The sequence below is a fragment of the Neodiprion lecontei genome, chromosome 3, assembly GCF_021901455.1.
Source record: "Neodiprion lecontei isolate iyNeoLeco1 chromosome 3, iyNeoLeco1.1, whole genome shotgun sequence".
NCBI classification, from domain to species: Eukaryota; Metazoa; Arthropoda; class Insecta; order Hymenoptera; family Diprionidae; genus Neodiprion; species Neodiprion lecontei.
Window position 1 is genome coordinate 31,442,910 of NC_060262.1, and position 13,000 is coordinate 31,455,909.

At 45.8% G+C, this 13,000-nt stretch overlaps 2 protein-coding genes across 12 annotated transcripts in view; one reads left to right on the forward strand and one right to left on the reverse strand.

Annotated features, from left to right (window-relative positions):
- LOC107222060 overlaps positions 1 to 7,525 on the forward strand; it is a 93,961-nt gene extending 86,436 nt beyond the window's left edge. For all 3 annotated transcript variants that reach the window (XM_046735145.1, XM_046735147.1, XM_046735146.1), the window contains exons 4-6: positions 379 to 715; positions 1,086 to 1,751; positions 4,449 to 7,525. In XM_046735145.1, coding sequence (XP_046591101.1) covers positions 379 to 715; positions 1,086 to 1,751; positions 4,449 to 4,988 — 1,543 coding nt within the window. In that variant the 3' untranslated portion in view covers positions 4,989 to 7,525. The remainder of the gene's footprint in view (positions 1 to 378; positions 716 to 1,085; positions 1,752 to 4,448) is intronic.
- Positions 1 to 13,000, reverse strand: part of LOC107218160 (autophagy-related protein 16-1) — a 238,958-nt gene that overhangs the window by 113,419 nt on the left and 112,539 nt on the right. The gene's annotated exons all lie outside the window — the stretch shown is intronic.

A 13,000-nucleotide genomic window follows, 5' to 3' on the forward strand; every position in this document is an offset into this window, starting at 1 on the left:
TTCGCAGAGATGATTGCGTTTACAAAGCATTAGGTTAATTGCCTTCTAACATAACACACAGATACCTAACCTAACCACGTTTTTTGTGTCTATAAACAACAGAGTTAACTCGACATGAACAGTTCTATAGATTTCAACATCACGATACGCTAATGAAAATCTATACTTGACTTACGAAATCACCGAATGAACAGCGTCTACAATAATCGTAGTTCGTTACCGTTGCTCCTTTTTCATACTTCGTTTGCCAATCAATTAAAAAAATTCTAAGGACGTGACAGTATGTGAAGAAAAAGAAAAAAAGAACAACAGACAATCAAGTGACTCGTATTAACGAATAACTGACGTATAATTTCGAAATTTGGTTCATTGTTGCAGGTCCGCCAACTACGAGAACTCCACCAAGACTTGTGAGCTATCCGATATGGATCGGTTGACTGTTGCTGGTTCCGGCGCCTTCCAAACAGCAAACGGCTTCGACTATTTGGAGAACCATTGCGTCGAAGAGCCAATGAAGCTCTGCGAATTCAAGAAGTTGACCGGTCGAATTCTGAAAACGGTAGATTCAGTTTACCAGGATGTTGGATCGGCCGACGAGTGTCGTGAACTTTGCCTCAATTCGCCTTTCCGTTGTCACACCTACGATTACGGCGACACCGGTGACATGGTTTGCCGCCTCAGTCATCACTCTCGCGCGACCCTCACCGACATTCAGGTAAGACTTCGATTAACACTTGACGGCATCTCATTCGTTATGCTATCCCACCTTGGTATACACTCTCGTACAGTATACTGGATGTAGTATCAATCCGCGGGTCGGGGTCTCGCTATGTTATGATCAAAAGACGCCATTTGAAAACGTCAAGGTAGAACGTAATTCTGGAAAGGAGAGAAATTCCTACTACGAATCTATCCCTTCACGGAATCCAGTGAAAGAATTTCATGAACTTTGTAGGTGTGGGATTGCAGATTGTGATTTGATTTGATATTCATACTACGGCCAAATTTATGAAATTCTTCTAAGCGATCTTGTAACTTTTGTAGTTGCGACTGCAGTCTTCGAATACGCTTGTTTTGTTGCATAGGAACCTTATCTAGACGTACCCGAAGGATCAAGCTACGAGCTGAGCTCCTGTTACAACGTAACGATAGACTGCCAGGCCGGTCAAATGGTCGCCCACATCCAGACTAGCAAGCTTTTCAACGGTAAAATCTACGCCAAAGGCTCCCCGAATTCTTGCGTCGAAGATGTGAAGTCCGATCTCGAGTTCGAGCTGCGCATGGCCTACGACGACCTTGAATGCAACATCCGTCAACAGGGTCTCGGCAGATACATGAACGACATTGTCATCCAGCACCACGACACTATAGTGACGAGTTCCGATCTTGGTCTAGCCATAACCTGTCTCTACGACCTGACCAACAAGACGGTGTCCAATGAGGTTGACCTCGGCGTTCACGGGGAGATCACTCCCGCCCTATCGGAAGAGGTGATCGTCGACTCGCCTAATGTGGCGATGAAGATTACCGATCGCAGTGGAAACGACGTCGTGCGCTCTGCCGAGGTTGGAGACCCCCTGGCCCTCAAGTTCCAGATACTGAATCCCAACAGCCCGTACGAGATCTTCGTCCGCGAATTGGTGGCGATGGATGGCGTCGACTCCAGCGAGATCGAACTTATCGATGCACGCGGATGTCCTACCGATCACCTGATTATGGGTCCACTCTATAAGTTACCCACCACTGGCAAGGTAAGCGCAGCAAAGACATTATTCGCTTGTGAGAATTACTGTTTTTCATTGGAACCCTCAGGTCTCATATTTAGGACTCAGTTCAAGGTCTGTGGGAAAGATGAGAAACCTTGGAAACTACAAAATGTAACTTTATGGAGAAAAATCGTTCGCGTATATTATAAGGTGCATCAAATGTTCAGAAAATGCTAATTCCGATTCAACGGTTTCACCGTTCTTCGACCTTATTCGAGTTCCAGCAGACCGAAAAAAAATTTTAGTTGCAAATTGGTCTAGCTAGAATAGAAGCACCGGGAGATGTAATGCATCGTCGTGTAGGTACGTGGATGGAATGCGCTGGTTGAAGAGAAAAACCGAAATTACCGTGCGGTTACGTATTGTTCTAACAAATTTACGAGTCTGGAGAGATTGCGTGGAAGGTAAATTACGTTGGCAAGTTATGCGGGAAAAATTTCTCGCCATCTGAACGTATAGAAAGCAGGTTTTGGAGTTTTTTTTTCAGACATTTACTCTCAACTTCATCTAGATTTAATTACGATGAAGACGAGTGAGTGCAGCTCTTACGAACGCAGAGAATATAACATTCAGGAAATGGGGTGGGGGGATTTTACGTTCCAGAAAGATTTAGATAGCATTCGTTGAAGAAGCCTAATAAATGGTAGAAGTACCTACGCTACCGGTTGCAATGGGACTGGTTTAATAGATGGTGTTGTAGATCTGGTCATTTTGCAAGATAATGTGGCTCGGTTCGCCGCAAGCGTACGCGAACGCCGTGAGCGAAAGCAATAGAACGAAATAAGTGAAGGCAAATGAGAATGAAATGAAAAAGGTGAAAAGAAATGGTATACATAATCTCTGCCGTCCGCGGAACAGCCAATGAAAGTCGACCAGAAGCGGCCAGGGTGTAGCGTCTCGTTAGCAGCGCCGTTCCACGTCATTTACCACAAAGAACGCCACAATATTGCTTTATTAGAAAGTAATATGAGTTACACGCAACACAGAGGGAATTTCGTTGATAGCTCGTCGGACATTTTGCAAATTTAAAACGCGGCTGTTTTTACCGTGTGCGAGAGTATTTCCATGGTTAGTTGAACCTCTGAAACCACATATACGATGCACGTTTTTTCACGATTCTTTCCAGTCAAGTTTTTCGGTTCTACTTTCATCTGCCTGATCGAATGGCAATTAACTCGTGATTAAATCATGAAAAATAATTTTAACATGGACTTCTCGCGTTCTTATTTTTTGAGCAAAGCTTGCAATATACTTTGCCTTGCAATATTACTACACCGGTAGGAATTCGATAAAAGTTTCGCCTGGTATGTGTGTCACGTTTACCGTAGAGCTCCCATTTTACAACCGGTTTGAATTAAATTGGGAACATTTCTCAGCCTTGCGTGGATTTCGGCTGAGTTTAGAAGTGGACAGAATCGGCTAAAAGGTTCAAAAGTTAGGGGCGTATAATGAAAACGGACGTGTCTACAAATCCACCTAGGTATTGTGGTAACTCTGAGAGTAAGAGAGACAGAGAGAGAGAGAAAGAGAGAGAGCGAGAGAGAGAGAGAGAGAGAAAAGTACTGTGAAAAACGAGTTTCGTAAGTGAGTAATATCGTTTACGGCGAAGGTTGTGGCAATTTACAAGATCCTGCAAGTTGTTCGTTCTCATTTGCAAATTGACCGTGTTCCCCGATCCACGCCCGGATCAGAACTACAAGAAATCTGATATTCGCAAAACTAAAAAAAAAAAAAAAAAATTAAAAAAAAATTAAAAATAAAAACTGTCTTCAAAAATAATTACGATTAAAAACCTGTTCACGATGCTTACAGACTTCTTTTGTCACTCGGCTGCATTTCGAAGCGGTTCATATTTGCGGCAAACATCGCTTCTAGGTGTAAAAAGTACCGCAAGCCGACGGTTAAAATTATTCGAAATCTCCGTTATTTGCTCATCTAATTAGGTTGGACTTCATATTCGCAAAAAGTAGTCACGCCATGTACAACATCGTTTTCGATTAAATATCTTGGTATTTCGGTTTCTTTATATTCCGATTTGGCAATCTGTATGACATATGACGGAGGTTATTGATACAGCATGCGAAATCGTTACTGTTTGTTACGTGATATTTTTTTAACGGTTTAAATAATTTGTGTAAACAAAAAAAAAAAAAAAACGGAGTACACATGTACGTGCTTTATGTAACCTGAAATTATCGACATCGGCGAAATAGGGAGGGAGGGAAGCCAACGTACCCCGCTGTTCACTCGAAAATACCTTGTACATGTATATAAGCTACACCCGCCAACCTATTAAACTCCCCCCGGTGAGTTCGGATTGCGCGCAAAATGCCCTCACGTAATTAATTCCCATTCGAAACTGAGCTGCGTCACAGCAGTTGACAAGAAGAGGCCAAATTTCCGGTACGATTATCGAGAAGTAGGAGCGACCGATGAATACGTGACGGGTGTCGCTGCAGATTGGTTTCAGAGTGATTTGCAGAATTGATTGACTTTCGAGGGTTCGTGTAAATATCACATTTCAGGGGAGATGGACCGGCCGAAATTTATGTATCGTCCTGAAATCTGACAGGATGAGTTACCGCCACTCAAACAAACCCGTGCTCGTTAGCCTTCCGGTTATGTTAACATGTACTTTTGTATCTTCACGCATCCAACAACATCGGAATGATCTTGTTTCAGATCCTTTTATCCCACTTCGACGCCTTCAAGTTCCCGAGTTCCGAAGTGGTACAATTCCGTGCCCTGGTGACCCCGTGCATGCCGAGCTGTGAGCCAGTGCAGTGCGACCAGGAAGAATCGACGGGTGATCTGCGTTCCGTGATCTCATTCGGTCGTCGGCGCCGACGTGCGGCATCCCAGTCGCGAGACGACCTCCTGGTGGTGCAGTCGATCCAGATAACCGATAAGTTCGGGTTCGAGCGGGACGGCAAGACCGGTAACGCGACGGCGACGAAGGACACGATCTTCGTCGAGTCGGAGGCCGTGAACGGCATCTGCATCAACCTAGGCGAAGCGATAGTCGCCGGAACGGTATTCCTCGTCGCTCAAATAGCCATCATCGCGGCGTGGACCTTCACATGGCAGCGACGTCGACAGATTCTGAAACACCAGGAAGCGCTCTCGGTGTCGGTCTCGGTGCCGGGTATGCACGCGGGCATTCCTGGACGTGCGGACAGCCTTTGCAAGCTCTACGACGCTGGTTATTCACGCCGGTTCTAACGGGGTGAGCATGGAACTCAAATGCGCCATTGATTTACCGCCTACTTATCGTGTAGTAGCTGCCTTCCACAGGCTACGCCGAATGTCATTGGTTGCGCGAATATCGAGACTTGCAACGGTAACTATAGGAAGTCGATAATGCGTCGGAAGATTATTAGCGTCAGGATAGATGATTTTGTCCGAACGGGACGAGACAGATTGTCCCGTTCGAACGAAAGAACAATAATAAGTAATTCGCGTTCACTCTTCGTTCTCGAGTAATTTACTCGTGAATGGACAATGGGCCTGATATAATATCGTGAAACGAGATCGCTTTTCGCCGTGTAATAGGTACCACTTTGGAGCGAGTTGCAGAGAATACTGGATAACGCGTCGTTGCCCACCTACGTCAACGATTTTTAAGGTCTTTTCAATGCTGCCGTATCGCGGCATTCTTATGTAACGAACCGTAACTGCAGTACTATTTGGGTGCGCGGCCTGGCACCGCGTAAATTTTCCGTTTTTTCTTTCTATTGTATACCCCACAGTTCAATGCTGATCCCATTCGTCAGAAATGGAAAAATAGAACGGTGTTTATTCGGTGAACGCTTCTATTTACCAACGATTCGTTATTAGAATCACATTTGCCGTCAATGGTGAATTTATACGAAGATGATGGAGGATCGACAACTCAATTTAGTGATGGGAATCGTCCTACGCCATTGACAGAAAAAAAAAAAAAAAAAAAACTGCCAAGTTCCGAGCCACACTTGGAATGTAAGCTTACATACAGTACCAGATTGAATATTGTATTGACTGCCTTTGACTGCCTTTGAATGCTTTTGAATACCTTTTGCAGCAGTGAAAAGACCTACAAATCGAACAAAAGTTTGAGCGCAAAGACGAAGCGCGGAACGACTCGGTAAGGTCAATTTATCATTAGCTTAATCGTCCCACTACGTACGAGTCGAGACGCACAACGGGGCGGACTAACGCGATGTACGTTCGCGTCACAGAAGCTGGATCGCGTCAGAGATGATGGGGGTATATTGGTGTATTTGCAACGAACCGCAGATTCTAATTAGCATAGGGAATCAAGCGTGATTATGCAGATGTGCCGGAGAGTGGGATATCAAGGGAGTGGCGAAGTACGTATACAGCAGCTAGGGGTTACACCGGAGGGTGCATGCGCGCAAAGGGGAGCCGGGCAGCGCGGAAGGTTAATTGCCTCTTGTGGCGGCATCTCCTGTGCCTGAGCCGAGCACGCGAGGGGGGGTTGGGTATCCGGGTGAGGTCAAGAGGGCCCAGCCCACTGGGCCAGTTGGATCGTATCAAGGATATCTCCATCCGCCGAACCGTCTCTGTGCCACTTTGAGCTTCGCCGTGTGATCCCATCCTCCTTCGAGTTGACCTTAGCAACGTCACGGCGTCGCGCCCGCGCCAAGCATATAAATCTGAACTCGCTCCAACGTGGGTAACTGCCACCGTGCATACTTGCCGTTACTTCTCCAACAACAACCGGGGCCTTTTCTGTACCTCAGCCGCGATATACGCGTGTCTTCGCGCCGCGTACGTGCGTACGTAGTTACGATCATTACGAGATCACGTATCAAGTGTGGGGAGTTACTTTGCTCCCAGCACCTCCTTCGATGTGTCGTCGTTGGATCGTTTGGGTACAGTGTCCGGGTGTCTCGACGAAAATGCGATCGGTTTCGTTTCATTGAATTTTAATATTGACGAAGATGAAGATAAGGTTTATAAATTTCATCGAAACTGAGGGGCCATCGCGTGTCACGTTTCCCCCTCGGTTTTATGCTTATGGTGAGAGCGTAGTGCTAATTATACGAGTTTGGCAGGCCAGTATCTGCTGAACACGCGTAATGGGTTTGTACGCTGAAAATGTACGTGTATGCACAGTGCGCACTGCATACCCCCTGTTTCGTATTTGAGTATTTTGTACATGACACACACGTATACTGCCTACTGCAATACTAGTATACATTAAATATACACGTGTCTTCTGTTGCCTGAGCGGGGCTAAAGAAGCGCCGCGAAACACTTTTCATCGACTTGATCGAACTGCATTATCATAGCTACATTGACGCGCGTTCGATGCAACTCAATGGAAACTGTCTAAGAATATTGATTTATATCGTAATAACTACTATTACTGCTGCTACTACGACTACTACTACTATGATTAATGTTACTGAGTACTACATATTATTATATACATACGCTATCACATCATTTTTATCAGTATACCATTATTAATGTTATTATTAAAAATATTACAACTTTTCTTTATAATTATTAATATTCATATCACGATAAAAACACATTATGATGTATGAAAATCCGAGCGCCGTCACCTGTGCAAGGTTAGAGTTCGTCTCGTCGCAGATGTTGAGCGTGAGAGTTGGAGTCGAGATGAACAGTATAAGAGTGTACGGTAGTGAGAAGAGAAGAAGAGAAGTGACGGTAAAAGGCGAAAGAGTAAAGAAGAAGTGAAAAAAAAAGGAAGAGAAAAATGAAAGGAATAAAAAAAGCAGAAAAGACGACGAAGAAAGACGAAAGGTATAATATTAGGCTCGAGGACGACCGCTTTTCCTCAAATTGGACTCCGCGGCGACAGGTTTGCATGAATACCACTGAGTCTTTTCATAATGAGTATGTTTCCGAGCAGTGCCTCTCTCCCTACGCCTATGATATAACGCGTAAGAGGTAACTGCCAAATGCCTGAACATAGACGTCGGTGCTTGTCCTCGAGCCTGAGGTGCGCGCCTAGCTGGTCCAAGTCGGCGGAGGCTGGGACATACCCGAGTCTGCTCTGTACCATGACAACCGTGAATTTTTTTTTCTCCTCCCGCCCTTTTGCCCCCCCCCCCCCCCCCCCCAAACCTTAGTCCGCATCACCCGTCAACCTTGCTCCTCCGACTCCGGAGGAGCCACTTTACGTAAAACTCCACCAGATTAAACTATTTTAATCATCTCAACAGCCGTCACGCACAGAGCCGACCCGGCGACCGAGCCTCCACATTGCGTCGCACCACGAGTACTCGTGCTTATTTATTATTTACATCACACAAACACACTCGCGCGTTTATTTTTTCACCATACGCGCAAAGCAGTTTTATAATTACATTTGTACGACGTATCAAATTAACGGTAACTCTATTAGTACTTACATATGATTATTGTGACTTTGTGTAATTGTTTTTGTTTGAGTTTTTTTTTTAAATTTATTATTATTATGTTTTTTTTTTAGTACTTCAGAGTTGTTTCCTACAGTAACGATCAACGTCGTGCGTGTCCATTACCAGGACATTGTACTATGACGTATATATACTATGTGGTAAAACGAAATAAACTCATTTTCTAACGAATGTCAGAAACCGCCTTGCTTGTTTGAAAACTTATTTCGTCCCTTGACCATCCTGTCACACCATAACCATATAACTATAATCCCGTTTCACCGCATTCCAGACGTTCGTGTCTATCTTCCTGGCGAGAGCTTTTGCACGTTGAGCAAAATCCACTCGCGAAGGATTCGGATTGTTACAACCCGGCGTGGGTGTGTGTGTATAATGTATATATATATACACATGGAAATAAGGGAAATAAAATTCGTCGGCCGAGGACTCGAGGATTTGGGAAATTCGTATACCCCGAGGTATAATTGGTCGAACTAAGGTCGCATCACTCCAGCGCCTATATAATTAATGAACTTTTCTCAATGACATTGGGTCAACGACTCCCGATCCATCTCGAGTTTCACTGCGAACGAATCAATTTGGAAGCGAAAATCGTTCTGGTGTTCCCATTCCGACGTACGAGCCCGGTAGTTCGTATAAGGGTGAGTATGTTTTCAGCAGTTCGGGCAAGGGGCGAGACTGCGATGGCGAGAGAGCGAGAGAGCGAACAAGAGCAGAATAGCGATCGAGAAAATAGGGTTGAGTGGGAGGAGGGGGAGGGTGGGGGAATAGAGGGATTCACACGTCCCTGGTGTGCGGCAATATCAACAGGAGGAGAAATATCACCAGAGTCTGCCGAGTGGCTGAATACCTCCGCCACAGGGTTATCGACCCGCAACAGCGAACGCTAGTTGGTCGACGTAAAAGTCTTGATAGGTTCCTGGTATTTCCGGAGATCGCGGTGACGAGCCGATGGCTCGGTGCCGACGGCGGTTGGCTTAGGAGACACCAAGACGCAGTGGCTTTGCCTTCGACGGGCTCCTAGACTATCCGGATACTGCTTTCGGTCGATGGTTGCCACATTCGCGCCTGCAGTTTTCCTTGTAGAGCAGCTCAGCCATCGCTATTACTTTCCTATACGTCCCTGTGTGTGGGTGTACGCTCCAGGTAATCGAAACTCTTCGTCTGAGTTCCCTATCTGCGCCTTCCACCGCGAAGTGTCCTCGTGCACGAGGTTTGGCTGTTGTACTATCTGATTATCGCGGTTACTGAAGTTTCGATGGTAGAACATTTACGATTTAGGTTCCGGAGGGACGGCCGAGGAGTCTCTGAGATTCACGACGTAGGACAAATCGGTTGTACCTGGCGGATTCGGTGCCGCATTATTCCTTCTTCGCTGATCCATCCGGCTTTGCGGAACCGACGGCAACTCAGGATAGTCGAACATCTCTTCATGCGAAGTTAAACCAATGAACAGCAACAGAGATTTTCAATCGATATTCTGCGAAGAAAACGTTCGACAAATCATTTCCAATACTTTCATGCTACTTTGCTGATAAAAGCTCTTCAACGCGTATACCTCGCGAAGAATGCATTGCGCAACTTTTTACCGGTGAGTTATTTGATCTCGAACTTGGCAGAAAGGGGATTCCACCACCCGCAGAACGTGTGCAAGTTTGCTCACTCCTAAGTTGAGGAATAAAAGGAGGGGAGAAAAATGTGACCGATCCTTTCAGGTGAAAATTAAGAAACACGTAAGCAGTCCAACATCGGGAATAAAAAAGAAAAACACTATCCCAAACTTGATTCACCAGAATTCGCACGTACCAGACTTTTCCGGGTTTTCCGCCGATGAATCTGGCGCCAGTGCAGGAGACTTTCAGAAAACACTCTGTACATACGCGTATCAGACGGCATTTTACTCGGTCGTGCTCGCCAGCACTCAGACAGAGCCAGACTGTGACGTGCCAAGGAGCTACGTCGCGTGCAGCACAGCGTACAGATCCGCCGACACTCTAACGTCAACAGCCAACGGACTCTCCGTCTCAAAATAGAACAACAACTATGAATCGGTCCTCTCTGTCAAAGCACTAGTGTTCGCTGGTACAATAGGCCAGACGGATAGATTTGACGAATTTGAGTACCTACGTATGGGTGAAGCGAAATCTCGAGCTCAATCAGGTCGAAACTGAGATCCTAGAGGTACCCAGAGTTTGGTTCTAGGACAATTTATTGCTGTTGCATTTGTGTCTCCGCTGTTCAAAAACGAGCAGAGATTATTATTTAATTATAGGTAAAAATATAAAATTTATGATACCATACCCCTCGAATTCAACGTAGTACAAAGGTGCATCAATCATATTTGAATTCGGTTATATTTTCGTTAAACATTCGTTTTATTGAAATATTACGTACAGAATGTAAAATGTTGAATGTAGATCCGACGGTTGTTCCACGCTTCGGTACATACTCTGCGCAATACTTATTTCAAAAACATACTCGAAATCGTACGTACGACCAGAGCAGAATGGGTTTCGTACAAACGAACCGTTTGTATCGATGACAATATGTGCCTACGGGCTGTACATGTGCAGGGTATAAAGGTAACGTTATTCGTTTTGTCGTGTGATTGAAAATTGGATTTATTAGATCGAATTTCCACACGGAGTGTGACATCGCTTGGTCATTATTCACTCAACGTCGCGGGACTTGGAAGGCCAGAGAGAAGGTCTTAGATATAATGCGCAGCCATTTATCAAAAGGCAAACCCGCACGATCGACAGTTCCCGAGGGCTTTCGGCAAGGGTGCCAAATTCCACGTCTCGTCCTGACCATCCGGCCTGTCTATCCGAAGGCAATTATACATTTATTAACCTTCCCACTGTTGATCGATCGCTCCAAGGAGTCTGCGAGCTTCGCCAACCCTGGATCACCGGCCGAATGCGCGACTGTCTAGCTTACTGTCGTCTGCTTCCGGACAAAATGCAATCCCTATCCTGCGGGACGAGGTTCAGGAATGGCCAAGGTAAGTATCGGCCACGTCCAGACCCAGAGTGCACGGAGTGTGGACTGCGGAGTGTTTGAGAGGAGACCCGTTGTCGAGGAGGTGGACCCGCATTCCCAGGGGGCGGCCGAGCGAGTACTTGCGCGAACACTCCTCGGACCCTCCGTTCGATCTCCACCGTGCCTATTACCTCGAAGTGCGGCGTTGTTGCCGAAGCAAAACCGAACAACAGTGGCTTAGTTTTCTCCCGGGGTTTTCCGAGCTCCGTCTCTTGTTGTTATCCCCGCGTTTTTGGGCCTCGAGTATCGATTTCGCCGTCAAGAAGAGATGGGAGGGGTGAGGAACTTCCAACGACGAAAAAGAAATTAGCGACGAAGATCGCGCGCGGTTTTGCTATTTTCGCCGAAGAGGCGACGCGCGGTAGTGTTCTTTTGTTGAGCCCCGAACGAACCCGACGAGACCTTTATGATATCAAAGATCGCGGTGGTTTTCCCTTGTTCCCAACGTGAACGGCGGAAGATAAGCGGAGTAAATAATACCAGCTCCCGTTCTCCTATTTTTATTCCGCTCTTCAAAAGCACGCGCGAGCGCTTCCGCTTTCTTGCCATTTTCCGGGCAACTGCAGGGTGAACACTACGGGATGTCGTCTTTGAACTCCACGACGCTGATAAACACGAGGCTTCTGCGAAACTCGGGCAAATTCCTGCCATTTCACGTTCAAACTCTTTGCGCTACACGTAAGATTCCCAGCGTGCATCAAGCCGCAAACTTTGAACAACAAATCAAGTTTACCTCCGGTGGAAAGGATAAGCAGTCTAATAATTTCGATTTCTGTCCAGCTGTTAAAGTGCACACAGACTTCCGTCGTTGCTGTACTCGTTATCTTCGCGATCTACCGTCACACATGTCGTCAGGGTGAAAACTGGCTCCCTGGAAGACAATAGCGGATGCACCAGGATAGTACGGATAACCGGGTAAAAGTTGCTTTTCGCGCGCAACACGGCGAGGTCAGGGATTCTCTCTTTTATGTACTTGCTTCATCGAAACAATCTCTCTTCACGATCTAAATGTCGCAGCTATAGTCATCTAGAATCCATTGTTTCACCCAGCCGAGTAGAGCTCGCGACACTTGCAGCAGGCACGTCGATACGCCGTGTATTAATACCTGGGCGTTGTACTCCATACCGGATCCTGTTCAGATGCACATGTAAGTAAATTTCGTAACGTGCATTAATTTGAATTATTGCTGAAAAGAGCCAAGATGGTTATACACGAAAATTGAGGCAGTTTCGCATGATGTTAATTTGTATAGTTAATTTGAAATTTTGTACATCCCCACAAAAGCCGACTCGACGAATGCAGAATTATACTTTTTAGTTGCAATAAAAATTCACCATAGTCGAGTTTCGTCCATTATTTACTCCGGAGTGAAGGAAAGCGGAATTATTTATTACCCAGAGGCAAAGCCGAGCGCGTCCCAGATGCAAAATTTGAAGAGGTTGGGAACGTCACGTTAGCCGGTTCGTCGAACGTTTCACCCGTATAACGATCATTAGTGGGCTAAGCTTTTATTAGGGGATAGAGGACAATATGTTACAGGAGCGGTTCTCCTCCGCGGATGATTTCCCGTGGGATTCCTGATCCTATCCCAGTCGGGTAACTTTCCAACGTTAGCTACTTCTTCCCCATACTGATCTCCAAGAGGATATTAACCGAACTAAAATTCCGAACGTAGATGCAAAGTTGTCGGAACAGACGCTGCTGAAAATATATTCAGAGCATCTAAAAAGTTCTTCAATCACGTAAATCGTGGATCAAGTTTTATACGCGAGACG